General features: G+C 45.7%; 1 protein-coding gene across 2 annotated transcripts in view; it reads right to left on the reverse strand.

The window, feature by feature from the left end:
- Positions 1-22,926, reverse strand: part of LOC144502433 (SH2 domain-containing protein 3C-like) — a 172,335-nt gene that overhangs the window by 101,895 nt on the left and 47,514 nt on the right. For both annotated transcript variants that reach the window (XM_078226334.1, XM_078226335.1), the window contains exon 4: positions 3,969-4,647. In XM_078226334.1, coding sequence (XP_078082460.1) covers positions 3,969-4,647 — 679 coding nt within the window. The remainder of the gene's footprint in view (positions 1-3,968; positions 4,648-22,926) is intronic.

The raw sequence follows: 22,926 nt of genomic DNA on the forward strand, positions 1-22,926 counted from the left end.
AGAGCCAGAAGGGGTCATGAGAAGGCCTTGGCAGGTAAGACTAAGGAGAACCCTAAGGCGTTCTATAAATATGTGAAGAGTAAAAGGATGAGATGTGAAGGAATAGGACCTATAAAAGGTGAAGGTGAGAAAGTCTGTACAGAACCGGAAGAAATAGCAGAGGTGTTTAATGAATATTTTACCTCAGTATTCACAGTGGAAAAAGACCTGGGTGGTTGTACTACAGGATTGAGGTGGACTGAAAAGATTGAGTATGTGGACATTAAGAAAGAGGATGTATTGGAAATTTTGAATAGCATCAAGATAGATAAGTTGCCGGGACCGGATGGGATGTACCCCAGGTTACTGTGGGAGGCGAGGGAAGAGATTGCAGAGCCTCTGGCGATGATCTTTGCGTCGTCGATGGAGACGGGAGAGGTTCCGGAGGATTGGAGGATTGCGGATGTGGTTTCTATATTCAAGAAAGGGAATAGGGATAGCCCAGGAAATTACCGACCGGTGAGTCTAACTTCAGTGGTTGGTAAGTTGATGGAGAAGATCCTGAGGGACAGGATTTATGAACATTTAGAGAAGTTTAGTATGCTCAAAAGTAGTCAGCACTGCTTTGTCAAAGGCCTTACGAGCCTGGTGGAGTTCTTTGAAAATGTGACTAAACAAATTGACGAAGGAAAAGCGGTAGATGTGGTTTACATGGACTTCAGCAAGGCATTCGATAAGGGCACCCATGCATGACTTCTCGAGAAAGTGAGAGGGCATGGGATCCAAGGGCTGTTGCCTTGTGGATTCAGAACTGGCTTGCTATAGAAGGCAGAGAGTGGTTGTAGACGGTCTTTTTCTGAATGGAGGTCAGTCACCAGTGGAGTGCCCCAGGGATCTGTTCTGGGACCCTTGATGTTTGTCATTTTCATAAATGACCTGGATGAGGAAGTGGAGGGATGGGTTGGTAAGTTTGCCGACGACACGAAGGTTGGTGATGTTGTGGATAGGTTGGAGGGATGTCAGAAGCTGCAGCGTGACATGGATAGGATGCAAGACTGGGCAGGGAAGTGGCAGATGGACTTCAACCCGGATAAATGTGTAGTGGTCCATTTTGGCAGGTCAAATGGGATGTAGGAGTATAATATCAAGGGTAAGACTCTTAGCAGTGTAGAGGATCAGAAGGACCTTGGGGTCCGGGTCAATAGGACTCTTAAATCGGCCTCGCAGGTAGAGGAGGTGGTTAAGAAGGTGTATGGTGCGCTGTCCTTCATTAATCAAGGGATTGAGTTTAGGAGTCAGGAGATAATGATGCAGCTTTAAAAGACCCTCGTCAGACCCCACTTGGAGTACTGTGCTCAGTTCTGGTCGCCTCATTACAGGAGGGATGAGGAAATGATTGAAAGGGTGCAGAGAAGATTTACAAGGATGTTGCCTGGATTGGTTGGCATGCCTTATGAGGATAGGCTGAGGGAGATCTCCTTGGAGAGACGAAGGATGAGAAGTGACCTGATAGAGGTGTACAAGATGTTGAGAGGTATAGATCGGGTGGATTCCTGGAGGCTTTTTCCCAGGGCTGAAATGACTGCTACGAGCGGACACAGGTTTAAGGTGCTGGGGAGTAGGTACAGAGGAGATGTCAGGGGTAAGTTTTTCACTCAGGGTGGTGGGTGAGTGGAATCGGCTGCCATCAGTGGTGGTGGAGGCAAACGCGATAGGGTCTTTTAAGAGACTTCTGGATGAGTACATGGGACTTAATAGGATTGAGGGTTATCGGTAAGCCTATATATAAGCCTAGATAGGTAGGGACATGACCGGCGCAACTTGTGGGCCAAAGGGCCTGTTTGTGCTGTATTTTTTTCTATGTTCTATGTTCTGAATTGCCCCTTAGTGTCAGGGGGACGAGCTACGGTAAATGCATGGGGTTATGGGGATAGGGCCTGGGTGGGATTGAGGTCAGTGCAGACTCGATGGGCTGAACGGCCTCCTTCTGTACTAAAGGATTCTATGATTTCGGACTGAGATGAGGAGAATCTTTTTCACTCGGAGCGTGGTGAACCTATGGAATGCTCTACCACAGAAGGCTGTGGAGGACAAGTCACTGAATATATTTAAGAAGGAAATAGATTTCTAGACTCTAAAGGTGTCAAGGGGTATGGGGAGAGCGGGCCTATGGGGTTGAGATAGAGGATCAGTCATGAACGTATTGAATGGTGGGACAGGCTCAAAGAGCCGAATGGCCTACTCTTGCTGCTATTTTCGATGTTTCAATCCCAGGGATCACTCTGTTAAACTCCTTCTATGGCAAGTATATAAAGTGACCAAAACTGTGCACAAAGGTCCAGGTGAGGTCTCATTGAGGCTCGACACAACTATTTTTCTGGATGACTGGTTTGTGATGTAGAGCACGCCAACAGCACAGGTTCAATTCACGTACCGGCTGAGGTTATTCAGCCTTGCCCCTCACAAGAGGTGTGGTGATCCTCAGGTTAAATCACCCCCTCCAATTCAATTCAAAAATGTGGAATTGAAAGTTAGTCTCAGTGATGATGGCCATATGACTACCATTGTTTGTCATAAAAACCCACCAGTTCACTTCCTTTAGGGAAGGAAATCTGCCATCCTTCTCCGGTCTGGCCTAGATGTCTCTCCAGACCAATAGCAATGTGATTGATTGACTCTCAGCTGCTCTCTCAAATGGCCGAGCAAGCATCTCAGTTCAAGAGCGATTAGGGATGGGCAACAAATGCTGGCCTTGCCAACGACACCCACATTCCATGAAAGAATAAAGAAAAGAAGTCATGCCAGCCCAGTGCTCCTTTTGAACCCTGGCTGGAGATTCTGCTCCTTTCCCTTCGCTGAATGTAATTTAATACATGCATTGTAACAAAGAGCTGCACTTTGGAGACAGATTCCCATGTCACCAGGAAAAGCACGGTTTCATCAAACTGGAAGTGAGATAGATTCCAAAAGCTGGAGAGCCTTTAACTCCTGATTGGATCAAAAAGGTAAGGATATACCGATCAATCAAAGGTGAGATTCAGTGCCTCTCTCGTGAGGAGAAACTAGGAGGGGCTCCATTAAACAAATCTAGTCTCAATTATTGGATCCGATTAAAACCATCCTGGATTGTCCGTTCCACAGAGTGAAGGATATGTGAATGAGAATGACCAATGAGGATAGCTGTGTTACTGAACTTATTCAAAAAGGAGCTGATTATAAGACCAGAAGATAGCGCGGCAGAATTAGGCCATTCGGCCCATCAAGCCTGCTCCGCCATTCAATCATGGCTGATATGATTCTCATCCCCATTCTCCCCGTAACCCTTGATCCCCTTATTGATCAAGAGCCTATCTATCTCTGTCTTAAAGACACTCAATGACCTGGCCTCCACAGCCCTCTGTGGCAATGAGTTCCACAGATTCACCACCCTCTGGCTGAAGAAATTCCTCCTCATCTCAGTTTTAAAGGAGCATCCCTTCACTCTGAGATTGTGTCCTAGAGTTCTAGTCTCTCCCACTAGTGGAAACATCCTCTCCACGTCCACTCTATCTGGGCCTCTCAGTATTCTGTAAATTATAATTATCTGGTGAGAAGGAGATCGGGTGTTACAGCTACAGATTGAGGTGATGACATACTCCACAAAGCATACAGTTCCTAACCTGATTGGGTGCAGTGTGTTATCTGTGGCTCAGTGGGTAGCACTCTTTGATGACTAATTTGTCAAACTAAGGACAGAAATCAAACATAGCTACTCCAGAACAACAGGCCTCAGCAGTTATCGCTAGGCCTCTCTTTTTATTAAGTCCTGATTCAGTTTAACTCTTTCTCATAATGATGATGTGATGCACAACAAAAAGGGAACAAAGCAACTGTTGGGTTTTATCAGAGAGATTTGAAATGGTTAAAGAGCAATGTTCTTGTTATTTCTGAGACTAATTGTGCAAAATGGAGTGTAGAAGAAGGAGTAGACATTAACTGGAAGATCATACCTGTCATCGATCAGCTCACTTTGGCCATTGACAGTTTCAGATGTTGTTGGATGAAGCTGTTCGGCCTCATCTTTAGCAGAAAGAGCTTTGATCTGACCATCTTCATATTCTGGCTCATTTAATTTTCTTGGGATATCCGTGAGTTGCGGTTCCATTGGTTTGGACTCGTCACTCTTATTTTGAAGTGCCGTTGAGGAGTTCGTGGAGGCTGACGTTTCTGGCTTAGAATCAGAGAACATTGGCTTTGAACAACCGGGACTCGGACCTCCCTGAGCCGGTTTGGCTTCCTTGTCTGACTCAGTCGGTGCAGGCATTTCTGATGGCTCATTCTGGTCACTGTTTGGCACTGGTGGCAGAGGCCCCAGTCTATCCCTCCCCATAGCCTTTCCATCTGACGTACTGAGAGTTTTGACTGGTTTCTGCGCCCTGTTAGAGTTGCGACGTGGCATTGTACCGAGGTAGGTGTACATTTCGCTTGAATGGGCATAGCTGGGGCTGCGTGGTATTGTTTCCAAATCATCTACTGTTTCCAGACTCACCTCCTGGTGAATCTGGAGGCCCAGGTTCTTTTCTTTCAACTGTTTCTTCTTCTCATCAATTGAACTACCTGAAGCACGTCGCAATGACAGACTGCGTGGAATGCTGGTCAAACTGCCAAAACCCTTAAACTTAAAGAACTCTGAAACAAAAAGAATAAAAGACACTTAATTAAAAAAAACAAAGAAAATATAGAGACAACCATTTAGCCTATCAATCCTGCTCCTTCCTCAGCCAGTGTATAGGTGGCCAATATTTAACCAACACCTAAAAACAGATAATCTGGCCATTTCGTTTTTGCTGTTTTTGGGAGTTTGTTGTTGGCTGCTGGGTTTCCTACATTACTGCAGTAACTAGACTTTGAAAGTACTTCACTGCTAGATAAATATACAAGAGGGAAAAGAATGACAGGATATGTTGAGGTGAAGTGTTTTTGGAGGAGGATTATGTGAAACATGAACAGTGGCACAGATCACTTGGGCCAACTGGCAAGTTTCCATGTTGGATATCTTATCTAATTCTATCTGATATAAATACTTCCTGATCCCTCCTCCCAAAGACAGCCAACTGAACCCCCTATAATATTCAAAAACCAAACAGAAAATGCTGGAAATACTCTGCAGGTCTGGCAGCATCTGTGGAGGGACAAACATTTCAGGCTCCTGACATAAGGACATTAACCATTTAGCCTACCGTGGCGGCACGGTAGCACAGTGGTTAGCACTGCTGCTTCACAGCTCCAGGGTCCCGGGTTCGATTCCCGGCTCGGGTCACTGTCTGTGTGGAGTTTGCACGTTCTCCTCGTGTCTGCGTGGGTTTCCTCCGGGTGCTCCGGTTTCCTCCCACAATCCAAAGATGTGTGGGTTAGGTTGATTGGCCAGGGTAAAAATTTCCCCTTAGAATCCTAAAATGCGTAGGTTAGAGGGATTAGCGGGTAAATATGTAGGGGTAGGGCCTGGGTGGGATTGTGGTTGGTGCAGACTCAATGGGCCGAATGGCCTCCTTCTGCACTGTAGGGTTTCTATGATTAACATTTACTCTGAATGGAATCTTCCAGTCCCATTGAAATCAACGGACATTTGAATGGCTTGCCGCATCCGCTGCCAGGGTCCCACCCTGGCGAATCTGGAAAATCTCAGCCTGTGTTTCTCACTCCACAGATTTTCCAGACCTGTTGAGGGTACGTCCAACATTTTCTGTTCTGATTTCAGGTTTTCAGTGTTTTGTCTTTGGATTACTCTGTAATACTCATCCATTCCGGGCTTACATTATTAAATCTTGTCTACCACTAACATTCTCCAGGCCCCACTTCAGCAGCTAGAGGAACTATCATGACCCATAAAGAGTTTGATCAGCTGAGTCTGTTCATGTCTTTCCCAACCACATATTCATCAAAAGAAATATTTTTGTTCAAAGTCTATTCTGTGCTCACTCCTCAGCTTGAGGGGTGTGGGATTGAGAGAGGGAATGTGCATTTCTTCCAGTCTCTGATCTCATTTGAAGCTGGTATCGCTTTAACATTTCACCTTTTAGTTCAGGCTAAAGTAAGATTGAGGACAAAGAGCTTTGGGTATCAAGGCAATGGGATGAACATAGAAACATAGGAATTAGGAACATAGGAATTAGGAGCAGAAGGAGGCAAATTCAGCCCTTCGAGCCTGCTCCGCCATTCCATCAGATCATGGCTGATCTCTCCCTGGTCTCAAATCCACCTCCCCACCTGTTCCCCACATCCCTTTTTTCATATCTATGTCCTTCTTGAAACCATGCAATGATTCAGACTCCACCGCGCTATGGGGCAGCGAGTTCCACAAATTCACCACCCTCTGCGAGACGTAGTTCCTCCTCATCTCAGTTTTTAATCTACCGCCTCTCGACCTACACCTGTGACCTCTTGTTCGAGATTGCCCAATAAGAGGAAACATTTGGGGTGGGATTTTACGGCCTTGCTCGAACAAGACCGAAAATTCCCGACTGAGGTCAACGGGCATTTCTGTTGTCCACCCCTCACCCGCTCTGATTCCATGGCGGGCGAGGCGATAGAATTTTGGCGGTAGTCTATAGAAACATAGAAACTAGAAGCAGGAGTAGGCCATTCGGCCCTTCGAGCCTGCTTCGCCATTCATTTTGATCATGGCTGATCATCAAATTCAATATCCTGATTCCCCCCTTCCCCCCCATATCCTTTTAACCCCAAGAGCTATATCTAATTTCTTCTTGAAATCAGACAATGTTTCGGCCTCAACTACATTCTGTGGTAGCAAATTCCACACATTCACCACCCTTTGGGTGAAGAAATTTCTCCTCACCTCAGTCCTAAAAGGTTTACCCCTAATCCTCAAACTCTGACCCTAGTTCAGGACTCCCCCACCATTGGGAACATTCTTTCAGAATCTACCCTCTCTAACCCTGTTAGAATTTTCCAAGTTTCTATGAGATCCCCTCTCACTCTTCTAAACTCCAGTGAATATAATCCTAACCGACCTCGTCTCTCCTCCTATGACAGACCTGTCATCCCAAGAATATGAAGCTGGAAGGTTGGTGTCCTCATCTGCAGGTCATGTCTGAGGGTGGGATTTTACTGGGATGCCACTGACAAGTCATATCTCTCCTCTGCAAACAAGAACATCTTTCTCCAAAGCTCCCCGGGTAGGCACTGCTCCTCTGAAGCACGAGCTACACCCCAGTGTTTGAATGTTCGTCCTCAATTCCTGCTTAACACAGGTCAAGATATTCACTGGTGACTTATCTCCAGGATTTCCTGTAGCAATGTGGCAAATGTCTTTGGCTACTACTGTGTGAGACTTCAGTCTCTTAGGCAAAACGACAGAAAGATTTGCATTTATATAGCTTCTCGAGATGGTCTCAAAGTGCTTTACAGCGAGTCAAGTACTTTTAAAGTGTAGTTATTGTTATATCAGAGGAAAAAGTGGGGAAACTTGTGGGCTAAAAGGTAAACAATGGAATATATTCCTAAATGTTTAGTTAGGAATTTTCAGTTATGAGCTCTGATTTAGGAATGTAGGAATCAGGAGTAAATCATTTCAGCCTTTTGAGAATGCTCTGCATTTGATAATCACGGCTGCTCTGGTTATGATCTCAACTCCATTCCCATCTACCCCCCATAACCTTTGACTCCTTTGTCTAGAAAACGTCTATCTGAAGGATCATAAGATATCCCAGAACGTTAGCAGCCTAACTGGTATGGGAAGCAAACGCACCACAAGGAACCCAGTACAGATTTGGAGTATTGTAGCCTAACGTTAATGGCACTGAACAAGCAAGCAGTAGTTCACCATGTCAAGGTGTTCCCATGTTCATCCCATTGCCTTGAAACCCAAAGGTCTTTGTCCTCAATCTTAATTTAACCTGAACTAAAAGATGAATGGCCTTTTCTTAAATTGAGTTCAATAAAAATCCGACAAGATGTGGACAAGCATCAGAAAACGAAAGCTTCTGGATGTTGTAACCAAATCCAACTTGCATAACTAATGTTCTTCAGAACATGAGTTGCTAACTGGTCTGTCCTACCCAGGACTCCAGTCTGACACAGTGCGGTTGAATCATGCATTCTCAGAACACCTCAGGATGGGTAATAAAAGCTGCCTTGCCAGTGCAGCCCACATCCCCAAAAGATTTAAAAGATACATGTATAGTAAAAGAATATAGAACCTTGGAGGGAACTTGTCCATTAGTTCCGCAAGTGTTTGAACTCTGATATGCTCATAGAGTTCCGACAGTGCAGAAGAGGCCATTTAGCCCATCAAGTCTGCACTGAATCTCTGACAGAGTATCTGACACAAGCCCTCTTCCCCTGAACTATCCCTGTAACCCCACACATTTCCCATGGCTAATCCATCTAATTTATTGGGACATCTTGGGACACTAAGGGACAATTTAGCATGGCCAGTCCACCTAGCCCGCACATCTTTGGACTGTAGGAGGAAACCGGAGCACCCGAAGGAAACCCACGCAGACACGGGTAAAACATACAAACTCCACATAGACAGTGACTCAAGGCTGGAATTGAACCCACATCCCTGGCGCTGTGAGGCAGCAGTGCTAACCACTGTGCCACCGTGCCGCTGAGCTGTTCATGGAGGGGGAAATGGTTCGGTTCAGTATAATGAGTTGCTGAGGCTCAGCTCCCTCCCACGTCACTAGATCCATCCATGAAGAGTTGCCATTGGAGGGGGGAGGGAAGCGGGAGAAGCCACAATCTAAACCTGTGTCAGCAGGCAAGCGTTCCACAGCAGCAGAACACTCAGTCCATAAAACTCAACACAGGAACAAAACTCGTAACAAGAAATCTCGTGCTAATCTTCTAACGGTATCTTACTGCTAATAAAAATTGAAAAGTTCAATAAGGGCCTGTTAACAGACAAAAGGGGGAAATGTGTTTCACATTTAAGTTACAGATGAATGGCCTCTTTAATCTCTTTTCAGATGCTGAAACATCTGCTGCATATTTTTTTAATGTTTTATTGAAATATGTTTCTTTGACTCACTTGACCCTCCTTGTGGCTGGTCAGAGAATGGCAATTGCATTGCTTGCCTGCCGATCCTATCACGCCTGGAACAGTTCAAATTACCTCATAGAATCTCTATAGTGCAGAAGGAAGCCATTCATCCCATCGAGTCTGCCCCCACTCTCCGACAGAGTATCTTACCCAGGCCCTGTCCCTGTGCCCCCACATATTTCTCAGAAGACTAAGGAAATTTGGCATGTCAGCTTCGACGCTCACCAACTTTTACAGATGCACCATAGGAAGCATTCTTTCTGGTTGTATCACAGCTTGGTATGGCTCCTGCTCTGCCCAAGACCGCAAGGAACTACAAAAGGTCGTGAATGTAGCCCAATCCATCACTTAAAGCAGCCTCCATTGACTCTGTCTACACTTCCCGCTGCCTTGCCAGAGCAGCCAGCATAATTAAGGACCCCACACACCCCGGACATTCTCTCTTCCGCCTTCTTCCTTCGGGAAAAAGATACAAAAGTCTGAGGTCACGTACCAACCGACTCAAGAACAGCTTCTTCCTTGCTGCTGTCAGACTTTTGAATGGACTTACCTTACATTAAGTTGATCTTTCTCTACACCCTAGCTATGACTGTAACACTACATTCTGCACTCTCTCGTTTCCTTCTCTATGAACGGTATGTTTTGTCTGTATAGTGCGCAAGAAACAATACTTTTCACTGTATGTTAATACATGTGACAATGATAAATCAAATCAAATTTACCCCGCTAATCCCCCTAACCTATACATCTTGGGACAATTTATCATGGCCAATCCACTTAACCTGCACATCTTTGGAGTGTGGGAGGAAACCAGAGGAAACCCACGCAAACACGGGGAGAATGTGCAAACTCCACACTGTCACCCAAGGCTGGAATTGAACCCGGGTCCCTGGCGCTGTGAGGCAGCAATGCTGACCACTGTGTCAGCGTGACACCTGCATCTTGAGAATGTATAAGTGAGCTCATCATCTGGAGCAGACATATCAACTCATGCATGCTTCAAGGAGCAGTACCCAGTAAATGAAGCAGCGCTACAGTAAAATAAATAAATTTGTAGTTTGGAAATAATTGTAAGAGAAATTGGATCCACAGGGGATCTTTTTGGCCATACCGAAAGTTATCTTCTTTTCAGTGGCTTTGAGCAGCTCAACTGCAAAACAGGGCGAGGAACCACACCTAGCCGATGGCAGTATCTGAACTTTGCTAACCTCAGCCCGAGTGGCGATGAGGGTGCTACAATTTCTCCTTAGCACCTCAGTACTACAGAGGCAGAAAAACCCATGCAGCTTCTCGCTATTTATTGCTCTCTGCTCTCTTTACTGGAAGGACATGGGCGATGTTTTATTTCAACACTGGGCATCATATCAGACTATCTGCTCAATACGCACCCTTCCGATTTACATTCCCATTGAAGTCAGGGATGGCACGGTGGTTGGCACTGCTGCCTCACAGCGACAGGGACCAGGGTTCAATTCCCAGCTTGGGTCACTGTCTGTGCGGAGTCTGCACGTCCCCCCCGATGGGCTGAATGGCCTCTGTCTGCACTGTAGGATTCTATGAACTGAAAACTGAGATAGGTGTACGATCGTCAGATCATTCCATAACACCCCATTACATTATCGCTCAAAGTGATAATGGCCCAGAGTTTGCGGTCAGTCATAGAAACTAGAAGCAGGAGTAGGCCATTCAGCCCTTCGAGCCAGCTCCGCCATTCATTTTGATCATGGCTGATCTCCTGATCCCCCCTCCTCCCCACATCCCTTGATCCCTCCTTCCTTGATGAAAATTTCACCTCTATCACAGTGCAGTGATATTGTAACAGATTGCAGTAGTGATCAAAGGGCAGATCTTTCATTTTTCCACACTTCACCTTGCACTTTCAGCTTCGGCTGCTCCTAACAGCCTCCCATTTTCAATTTAAAATTGTCTAACATCATCATTCTCTTATTTCCCCCTCTCTAATCTTCCTTCAGTCACCTCCTTCAGCAGGTCCCCATACATTAGCATGTAGTCAATCCAAATGGTGGGGGAGCAAGCAGTTTTTTCACTGGACTAATAATCCAGAGGTCCAGGCGAGTTACTGACATGGGTTCAAATCCAACGATGGCAGCTGGTGGAATTCAAATTCAATTCATAAAATCTGGGATATAGTAAAGGTGACCATGACAACTGTCATCTGTTGTTGGAAAAACCCATCTGGTTGCTTTAGGGAAGGAAATCTGCCATTCTTGCCCAGTCTGGCCAACGTGTTGACTCCAGACCCACAGCAATGTGGTTGACTCTTAACCGCTCCTCTGAAGCCTCGCAAGCCACTCAGTTCAAGGGCAATTAGGGATGGCAACAAGTGCCGCCCAGCCAGCGACGCCCACACCCCGTGAAAAAGAATAATGTAAACAGGACCTTCTTGCATTTTCCCGATGATACTCACGAGCGATCTTGCTGACTGCGGTGCGCTTTATGGAGAATTCCTAGCGTGGGGCTGGCATCAGGCTGTCCGAGCAGCCAATCACATTAATTAAATTTAAAAGAGCCCTCCCCTACCACCTTCCCCCCCAAACAGGAAACTAAAAGCATGAAAATACAATCATTTTCCGAAATTTTTATATAGAGCAAATTAACAATTGAGATTTGCACATGGGATAAAGGTGGAAGCTAAAATGAGAAAAACATTTTTAAAATTACTATATAAAGGGCATTTAAAACATCTGCTAATTAATTATTTAAAAGTCCTCCATGATTGTAAATATATCTTTCTTAGAGCCAATTTTGTTGTTCGTCAAATTTTATTAATTACATCTCCCATAAAATCCCAGTTGCACATGATTGAACAAGGTGTAACTTTTGAAGGGGTTTCAGACGGTGATGTGGGGGGGATGGGAAGACCATCGCACCGTCTGTGTCAGAGTTACACCCTCACCCTGAGTGACAGACTGCAACCCCATGATTTCCACACTAACCTGCACGTACCTGGCCTGGCCTTCTGATGTTAGTATTAGTATCAGAGGGAGAATGACAGCAACCACTGAGGGTTCACCATCAACTGGCCCCCTCCCCCTCTGCCCCAAGCAAAACCCAGGACAATCCTTAAGTAAATGGGGGAAGATGATTTAATGTCACTGGACTAGCAATGCAGAGGCCCAGGCTAATTCTCTGGGGGACACGGGTTCAAATCCCACCACCGCAGCTGGTGAAATTTAAACCCAATTAATAAAATCTGGAATTGAAAACTAGTCTCAGTAACGATGAAACCATCATCAATTATCCTAAAAACCAATCTGGTTCGCTAATGCCCTTTAGTAAATTTGCCATCCATACTTGGTCTGGCCTACATGTGACTCCAGACCCACAGCAATGTGGTTGACTCTTAACTGCCCTCTGAAATGACCGAGCAAGCCACTCAGTTCAATGGGCAATTAGGAATGGGCAACAAATGCCAGCCCAGCCAGCGATGCCCACATCGTGTGAAAGAATAAACTTTTAAAAATGACGGAACTTGTTTTTTTAAAGAAAGTTGATTCCAAAATAAAAATTGAGGAGTGTTTTGAACGAATGAGTTCCTTCCTTGTTAATGAAACTCATTTCAGACAGAGCTGTCCCTTTAACACTGGGGCCCCTTAAGTTGCTTGTTGAACAGTCTCTCCAGATCTGCCTGTGGTTTTATCCCTTACAGGATCTGTAGCAGTCCATCCCCAGTGAGTCTGGACCCCTCAGAATAATAAATAAATTGAATTTTAAAATAATATCAATCTCAAGCTGTCACCGTTTTGCCCAGTAACAGCAGATCTCAAGTCCAGAAACTATGACCTGGAACAATCTGTTGAGGGAGAGTGGAAGGTATATCGTGTAATTTTGTACATTTCCAACCTAATTTTAATGTTATAAAAAGCAAAAGTCCAAAGCGAAGTGACCCTGTTATCAATGGCCTTTCCATTTTCTGCAGCCTCTTTAAAAGGAGTGGAGTTGCCGGCGTTGGACTGGGGTAAGCACAGTAAGAAGTCTCACAACACCAGGTTAAAGTATTAAAGTGTGACTCCAGACCCACAGCAGGTGAGAGTGACTCCCCTGATGAAGGAGCAGCGCTCCGAAAGCTCATGATTCCAAATAAACTTGTTGGACTTTAACTTGGTGTTGTAAGACTTCTTACTCTTTAAATGGGGGTAGTTCTGCAGTGTGCTGGGGGTGCCAGTGCTATAGAATGTTGATCCTCCAGAAGGAACTCTTTAGGTGTAGGCAATAAAACAAAACAAAACTTACTCCAACTTATAAATCAAAGAAAAAGGTTTAATAACAATACTTCATTACTCCAACACTTGAGGCATCACCCTGGGCCATTCCAAGCTCCCTCAATTCCCAACAGATTCTTATTTATACTGAGTCAGCTGATTACCACATCATTTTGTCATTGGTTACATAGTTTGCTGGGTCAGCTGACCCTTACCGCTTGTTACCATTGGCCACACTAAAACAGATCTAATGTTATCATTGGTTACATTCCAACATAGAATTCAGTCTGTTCACATTGCGAGGCAGAATCCCCAGCACCGGTTGCTAACCTACTGTTTGCAAGCGCAATTTAATAGCCGACAGCACGCAGTGGGGTAAGAGTTCTGCGGGCTTTCACTGGTTTCCAACATCTTCCCCTCAAGTGATCATTCTTTGCCTGAACAGCAAAACCAGCCTTAATTAAAAACAGAAAATGCTGGAAAAACTCAGCCCAGCCTGGCAGCTTCTGTAGAGAGAGAAACTGAGGTAACGGCCTGTCTTCCCCAGCTGTTTCTCTGGCCCTGTTGGCAGCACATCCCTGCTGCGGGTTTTCCGGTGGGGTGGGATCAGTGGGAAATTCCATTGTGAGCAGCGGGACTGGAAAATTCTGCCGTCAGTGAACGGCACGCCGCCTCCCATCGCTGAGAAACACACGGCTGGGAGGCTGGAGAATCCCATCCATGTCCCGAGTCCATTGACCCTTCTGCTGAAGAAGAGTAATAGAATCATAGAAACCCTACAGTGCAGAAGGTGGCCATTTGGCCCATCGAGTCTGCACTGACAACAACCCCACTCAGTCCTTTTTCCTTAAACCCCACGTATTTACCCTGCTAATCCCTCTAACATACACATCCTTGGACACTAAGAGGAAATTTAGTGTGGCCAATCAACCCAATCCGCACATCTTTGGACTGTGAGAGGAAACCGGAGCGCCCGGAGGAAACCCACGCAGATACCAGGAGAACGTACAGACTCCACACAGACAGTGACCCAAGCAGAGAATCAAACCCAGGTCCCTGGAGCTGCGAGGCAGCAGTGCCAACCACTGTGCCACCTTGCCGCCCCACACATATGGACTTGAAACGTCAACTCTGTTTCTTTCTCCACAGAGGCTGCCAGACCTGCTGAGTTTATCCAGCATTTCCTGTTTCTTTTTTTATTTCAGGTTTCCAGCATCTGCATTATTTTGCTTTTATTCAAGCAAGGCCGGGCCAGCTGTTTAAATGTGGAAGGTGCCCGGCCATCTTGCCCTGCAGAGGGTCACTGGCTCACCCTCAAGAGTAGGGAGCCCGAAGTTGACCTTTCGCCCCTCCTTAGCCCGGGAACCACAAAGGCAAACGACAGCGCCAAACCCCCGTATCCCCCCCCCCCCCCCCCCCCCACACCCCCCCGGCCACCCCCCATCCGCCCCAACCCCCAAATCACTTCTGAAATTTCCATCCCTCATTAAATTTCCAAAAAAGCAATGGTGAGGTTTTATTGGCAGCTGTGATGTCCTCTGTGTATTTGAGATTCTGACACGCCACTCGGGGCTAGAGGGAGGTCAGGGGATGTATTAATTAGCCAGTGAGAACCGTCTATAGTTGAGGGGGAGAAGAGAAAGTTGAGAAGTTCCCAGGGTCTGAGAGTTCAGTTGTTTGGGAGCCTGGAGTATTCAAACGCTCTCAGCTATTTCTGGATCACATTCCGAACAAGCATGTGGTTGATTATGAGATGCCTGGTACAGTTTAGTGGTCTATGCAATGACTTAATGACATCTTAAAATAACAATCAGTCTCTGGGACCCCTGTTTAATAGAAATGATGTAGTTTGGGAACGATGTTGTGTTTGCTTCTAATCACGGGCTCCTCAGTGGCTTTGAGGTTAAAGTTGTAAGGCTGCATGGAAATCTACATTTTTTTGTGCAGGATTCAGTGACAAGGTTGGAGCTTTCCCAGCCTGTTCTCATTAACCCTGGCAGGGTCCCCTGTGAGCAGCAGTCAAACATCTGTGGACACAGGAGGATGAGAATACTTTTACCCACCAGGGGAAGGAAGAATTGATGGCAAATTACTCCTGGATATTGTCGCATATTTTCTCGTGATAGGTTAAAATGATAAAAAACAGAAAGACCTACATTTCGATAGCACCTTTGATGCTCTTGTGATGTCTTAAAGCCCTTTACAGCCAATTAAGTACTTTTGAAAGTGTAGTCACCAACTGTGTAGAAATGGTTTCAGCCCAGATGGAGGCCATTCAGCCTGTCATGTCCCATGCTGGCTCTCTGAAAGAAACACTCAGCCAGTCCGCTCCATCACCTTTTCCCCTACAAATTTCTTTCCCTGAGTTATCCGGTTCTCCAGTGAGAGTTATGATTGAAGTTGCCTCTACCACACTCTCAAGCAGTGCATTCAGATCTGATTCACTCCCTGCATAAAAATAAGTTTTTCTTCATGTCAACATTGCTTCTTTCACCAATCATTTGTAAGAGCAGCCTAATCCAGGGGATGACTGGATTGTCCTGTGAGGAATGATTGAGGAGACTAGGCCTGTATTCGTTAGAGTTTAGAAGAATGAGAGGTGATCTCATTGAAGCATACACAATTCCTACAGGACTCAACACGGTAGATGCAGTAAAGATGTTTCTCCTGGCTGGGGAGGGTCTCGAACCAGGGGTCACAGAATAAGAGGCTAGGTCATTTAGAACCGAGATGAGGAGGAATTTCTTCAGTCAGAGGATGGCAAATCTTTGGTATTCTCTACCCCAAGGGCAGTGGAGGCACAGTTACTGAATATGTTCAAAGACTATTTCCTCGGGTGGATGGAGCTATTACAAGGGGGCATAACTATAGGGTTCGTGGTGGGAGATATAGGAAGGATATCAGAGGTAGGTTCTTTACGCAGAGAGTGGTTGGGGTGTGGAATGGACTGCCTGCAGTGATAGTGGAGTCAGACACTTTAGGAACATTTAAGCGGTTATTGGATAGACACATGGAGCACACCAGGATGATAGGGAGTGGGATAGCTTGATCTTGGTTTCAGATAAAGCTCGGCACAACATCGTGGGCCGAAGGGCCTGTTCTGTGCTGTACTGTTCTATGTTCACGGCAGAGGTTGATAGATTCTGGTTCTCTGGATTACTGGCCCAGTGACAATAGCACTACGCCACTGCCTCCCCATTTACCCTGCTAATGCAAATTGACACTAATGGTCAATTTAGCATGGCGAGTCCACCTAACCTGCACAGCATGGTGGCACAGTGGTTAGCACTGCTGCCTCACAGTGCCAGGGATCCGGGTTCAACTCCAGTTTCGGGTGACAGTCTGTGAGGAGTTTGCACATTCTCCTCGTGTCTACATGGGTTTCCTTCAGGTGCTCCGGTTTCCTCCCACAGTCCAGAGATGTGCTGGTTAGAATCCTACAGTGCAGCCGGAGGCCATTCGGCCCATCGAGTTTGCACTGACTACAATCCCACCCAGGCCCTATCCCCATAACCCATGCATTTACCCTAGCTCATCCCCCTGACACTAAGATGCAATTTAGCACGGCCAATCCACCTAACCTACAGACCTTTGGACTGTGGGAGGAAACCAGAGCACCCAAAGAAAAGCCACGCAGACCCAGGGAGAATGTACAAACTCCACACAGACAGTGACCCAAGCCAGGAATTGAGCCCAGGTCCCTGGCGCTGTGAGGCAGCAGTGCTAACCATCTACTGTGCCGCTTTGCCACATTAGGTTGATTGGTCATGCTAAATTGCCCCTTGGTGTCAGGGGGATTAGCAGGATAAATAAATGGGGTTATGGGGATAGGGCCTGGGCGGGATTGTTGTCGGTGCAGGCTCGATGGGCTGAATGGCCTCCTTTTGCACTGTAGGGATTCTATGATTCTATGATCTTTGGAGTTTGACTTACAACATTTTTTGTAGAAATTACAACCACACATTTTGGGATGAATATGTATATTGCACTTCTTTTTATACCAAGTAAATTGGATGGGTGGTAGGTGTGTTGCTGACTTTAGCACTCCACTATAGTATGGCCTGATAACGTAAAGTCATACCCTGCACTGAATAAATTGAATTATAAGTAAGTGCATTGTTGTGTCGACTGTGGCTCAGTTGGTAACACACTTGTCTCTAAGTCAGAAAGTGTGGGTTCAACTCCTGCATCAAAATCTAGCTTGCCACTCCAGTGCAGTACAGAGGGAGTGCTTCTCTGATGGAGGTGCCAACTTTTGAATGAAACATTAAACCGAGGTCATCCTTTGGTTGTGAATGGTGTAACAGAAATGCAAGATTTCCTTTTATTCTTTTTATTCACCAGTTTGAATGACACAATATGGCTAGCAATATAAAAAGGGTGTTTACGGCTAAACAGTGAATTTAACAAATTTAAATTTAAAATACTGAACTAAAAGGAGTTTACTCTTAATATATGAGACAAATTGGGTGCGTTCTTACCAGCTGTTCACGCCACACCCCCACTACATCAGGGTTGGAGTATTTGGCGCCCAGCCAAATCTCCGTTTACTGCAGCGGGATGGGAAAATCCCGCTGGCGTGAACAACCGTAACATTCCAGCGATTGTGTTCCTCAGCATTAGCGCTCATGCTACTGAAAGTTATATAAAACTCCTGTATATAATGGATATTACATTGTATGTTACTGGACATATAAGAGTCCCATAGGTTATTATAATAACAACACACACGTGTTACTGGGTACAACATTCCATTATCTTGTGTAGCAGTAGAGGTAAAGTTGCCATAATCCCGGATGACCATAGGGCGCTCTCCCTTCAATGGGGAGAGCTGAGTGGCGGTGATTTAACCCGAGGATCACCACACATCAGGCAAGGGGCAAGGTTGGGAAGGTAGGGCCTTGGCCAGAGTTCTCCAGCCGTTCATGCCAGGGGAATTCTCTGGTCTTGCCAGCAGCGCACCCTCACCCGTAGGTTTCACGACAGGGTGGGGTGATCTCTGTGGGAAATCCCATTGACAGCAGCAAGACCAGAGAAGCGAGCGAACAGTACGCCACATACCACCGCCCGAAAACATGTGTCTGGGAGGCCCGAGAATCTTATATCACACAGTATATGTAACTGCATGTATACACATGACCATGTTAAAAATGAGTCCGTGACCTACAAAGGAAAGATTTGAAATGAATTTTATATTGTAAATCTCAATATGAAGCGTGGCCTACTGCAGCTGGAGAACGTTCCTCGCTGTCTGAATCACATCAGAATGTAAGCGAGGTGGAATTTGATTGCAAATATTGAGTGCGGGGCTCAGAGAGCTGCGAAAACCCAAGGGGCAAACACCATCTAGCTGATCTCTCTCTCTGTTTCTTCATGCCCTGGGCACCAGCTGTCCTCAGCAAGATAATCACCAGAAATACATTTCCTGGCTTGCAAAACAGCTGCAAATACATTCCAGCGACATACTTCACCACGTTTACAAACAGCATGCTACCTCACACTGAACCATCGCCCAGGAATTATGAAACCCAACCAATGGCATGTCAAAGGTTCAAATGTTACTTTCTCCCCTGCCGCCAACGCACATCTATGTATATATATCAAAAAAATGACAAACATCATAGTTAACATTTTCTTCTCACTGGTTTCCCTTTGACTATTTTTGGTCAAATGTTTGGCATGCAGTTTATATTTCAGGGAAACTAGCTGGGTGTGGTTACTAAGTGACTGGGCGAAGTTTTGACTTCTGCTGTGCTCACTAATTCAGTTCTCTCACAGTATCAAACCCTGGAACCCAATTCAAGTTTGACTCTAATGATGTTATCATGTTGGTGAGGCTACACCCAGAGTATTGTGCACAATTTTGGTCTCCTTATCTGAGGACGGATGTTCTTCCTAAAGAGGGAGTTCAGAGAAGGTTTACCAGGCTGATTCCTGGGATGGCGGGTCTAAATCAGGAATATATTCACTGGAGTTTAGAAGAGTGAGAGGGGATCTCGTAAAAACTTACAGAATTTGAACAGGATTAGACAGGGTACATTCAGAAAAAATGTTCTCGATAGCGGGGGAGTCCAGAACTAGGGATCATAGTTTGAAGATAAGGGATTAACCTTTCAGGACTGAGGTGAGGAGAAATTTCTTCAGAGTGGTGAATCTGTGGAATTCACTACCACAGAAAGTAGTTGAGGCCAAAATGTTGTGTGATTTCAAGAACAAATTGGATGCAGCTCTTGGAGCTAAAGGGATTAAAGGATATGTGGGGAAGAGATGATCTGGATATTAAATTTGATGGGCAGCCATGATTAAAATGAATGGTGGAGCAGGCTTGAAGGGCCGAATGGCCTACTCCTTTTATTTTCTATGTTTCTATGTATGCTGCCACTGAGGGATGCTGTACTGTCAGAGATGTCACTGTCAGAGGTGCCATCTTTGAGATGAGACATTGAAGCAAGGCCACCCACCTGCCTCTCAGGTGAATGTAAAAGATCTCCTGGCTGCATTTCCAGGAAGAGCATGAGGATCTTCCCTGGTTTCCTGGCCAATACTTATCCCTCAAACAACATCACTAAAGTCAATGATCTGCTCATTATCACATTGCTCTTGGTGGGATCTTGCTGTGTGCAACTTGTTGCTCCGTTTCCTACAGCTACACTTCAAAATGACACATGATTGGCTGTAAAGCACTTTGGAACATCATGGGTGGGGTTCTCCATTCTCACCCGTGGCCGTCCCACTGCAAGTGAGGCCGGAGAATTTGGTGTTCCAGTCAAAACTCCATTCACTTTCAGCAGCACCGGAGAATCCCAGCCGGGATCGAGGACGGAGATTTTCGGCACATGTGGTCATGATATATTCGCAAGTTCTTTTGCGTTTTTAAATCAGCATCCCACATTTAAATTAAGATCTTTTTCTCTAACTAGGCTGGAGGAAGAAATAAGTGTGATCCCCAGTCTGTGTTCACTGAACTGATCTCACCTGGTAAGGACTGGCCTCAACGGATATCACTGGGTAAAAGTAGTGGCACGGTGGCACAGTGGTTAGTGCTGCTGCCTCGCAGTGTCAGAGACGCGTGTTCAATTCCACCCTTGGGTGACTGTCTGTGTGGAGTTTGCATGTTCTCCCCGTGTCTGCATGGGTTTCCTCCCACACTCCAAAGATGCGCAGGTTAGGTGGATTGGCCATGTTAAGTTGCCCCTTAGCGTCCAAAGATATGCAGGTTAGATGGATTTGCCATGATCAATGTGCAGGATTACGGGGATAGGGTCAGGGAGTGGGCCCAGGTAGAGTTCTCTTTCAGAGAGTTGCTGCAGACTCGATGGGTCAAATGGCCTCCTCTGCACTGTTGGGATTGTATGGAAAGATAGATCATTTTTCTCAGTCCTGCTGCCACCCCAACTGTTAACCTACTGAGGCATTAAATTGTAGGTGACAGTGAATTGAAGTCAAATGGAAAATAAATCAAGGTGGAGTGAAAAAAACAAGTTTCCGATTCACTCTCTGCTCTACCCAGCCCGACCCAACATCGTACCACACTGAGTAGCGTATTTACCCACTGAACCACTGGGTGGAGCTGGTCTCCCACTGAGTCTTGATGACCAGGTTCATGCAGGAGTGACAATCACATAGGGGTCTGACTGGACAGTAACAGCAGGTCCACGTCTTCTTTTGATACTCATTATAAATTAAAGATAATAAAGATTGAGTTCAGAGACCAGCAGAAAGCTGGAATAACATATCACTGTGCAGAATGGACTTTAACCTGGTGTTGTGAGACTTCTTACCAGAGTGGAGTAAACAGATTTTAATCTGTGGGTGGCACGGTGGCACAGTGGTTAGCACTGCTGCCTCACAGCGCCAGGGACCTGGGTTCAATTCCGGCCTCAGGTGGAGTTTGCACATTCTCCCCGTGTCTGCGTGGGTTTCCTCTGGGCGCTCCGGTTTCCTTCCACCGTCCAAAGATGTGTGGATTAGGTTGAGTGACCATGCTAAATGTCAGGGGACATAGCGGGGTAAATACATGGGGTTATGGGGATAGGGTCTGGGTGGGATTGTTGTCAATACAGGCTCGATGGACCAAATGGCTCCTTCTGCACTGTAGGGATTTTATGATTCAATGAATCTCAATCATGCATCAATCCTTTGCTATTAACCTCGATCTCGTCCTTTTTCTGATTTTTTATCTCTTGGTTATTCTCTGTCTGTTTCTACGCTTATCTCTCCCTCTCCTTTGTTTTTGTTCACTTTCTGTCTATTTTTCTGTCTATTTCTCTCTCTGATACCTCGGTCGTTGTATCTGCCTCATTTCATCTGCCTGTCTCTTTCTATCTTTTCCTTGGTCTGCCTATTTCTGATTTTCTTTCTCAATCTCTGTAGTTTTGTTTTTTTTAATGTTTAATTGGGATCTGAATGTACATTTGCAATTTAGGCAGCTGAAATACACATTCCACCACATCTGTCCATATATCTTACCAGATTTGAATTCAATCACAAATTTATTTGCATACAAGACTCTATCTAGTTCTGCTGTATCAGAAATAGTGTGGCTGTTTTTAGGTTCCTTTTTTAGTATCTCTTGTTTTTTTCTTTTCCTACAAAATGCCTGCTGTGCCTTAAAAATAAACAGTTGACCTCATTTGAGTTTATTTACTGGTGTCACAAGTCGGCTTATATTAACACTGCAATGAAGTTACTATGAAAATCCCCTAGTTGCCACACTCCGGCGCCTGTTCGGGTACACTGAGGGAGAATTTACCATGGCCAATGCACCCTAACCAGCACATCTTTGGACTGTGGGAGGAAACTGGAGCACCCGGAGGAAACCCACGCAGACACGGGGAGAACATGCAGACTCCGCACAGACAGTGACCCAAACCAGGAATTGAACCCCAGTCCCTGTGAGGCAGCTGTGCTAACCACTGTGCCACCGGGCCGCCCTGCTTCTCTTTTGAATGTTGTTCTTACTGATTTCCCCGTTGATTTCCTCCCTCCCAATATCCTCGACATCCTCCCTCAGTTAAGAGAAATGTATTTTTTAACAGCATTAATCCCGTGAAGGTACATGGATTCTGCGCCAGGCATTCCACACGTTCCCAGGCCAAGAGTGCAAGCGAGAGGTAGGCATCTGGTAAAATGCATGACTGCCCATCGCAACCTACTCCCAGCATCTGCTTTCCACTTATTTTCTCAGGACATGGGCATCTGTTGTCCTGAGAAGGTGTTGGTCTTTCAGGTAAGACCATTGTTAGAAGAATCCACGCCAGTTGGTGAGGCAGAAACCAAGATGCAGAATGTTTCTTTATTGAAAGTGGTTATTGACACATTCAGTGTCACATCTCTCCTCCCACACAACTCAATGTCCCAGCTATCCCCAATTTATATGTGCTCAAAGACAATTAACACCCACCACCTGTTTGTCTTAACTGTAACAGTGAGTGAAATTTTCCACTCCTGCTGAAATCCTTGAATAGAATCTCTACAGTGCAGAAAAAGGCCATTCAGCCCATCGAGTCTGCACCAACTCTCCGAAATAGCCCTATCCCCGTAACCCTGCACATTTTCAGTGGCTAATCAACCTAACCTACACATCCTAAGGGGCAATTAACATGGCCAATCTACCAAACCCTCACATCTTTGGACTGTGGGAGGAAACCAGAGCACCCGAAGGAAACTCACACAGAC

The sequence above is a fragment of the Mustelus asterias genome, chromosome 13 (assembly GCF_964213995.1).
Source record: "Mustelus asterias chromosome 13, sMusAst1.hap1.1, whole genome shotgun sequence".
Taxonomy (NCBI): Eukaryota; Metazoa; Chordata; class Chondrichthyes; order Carcharhiniformes; family Triakidae; genus Mustelus; species Mustelus asterias.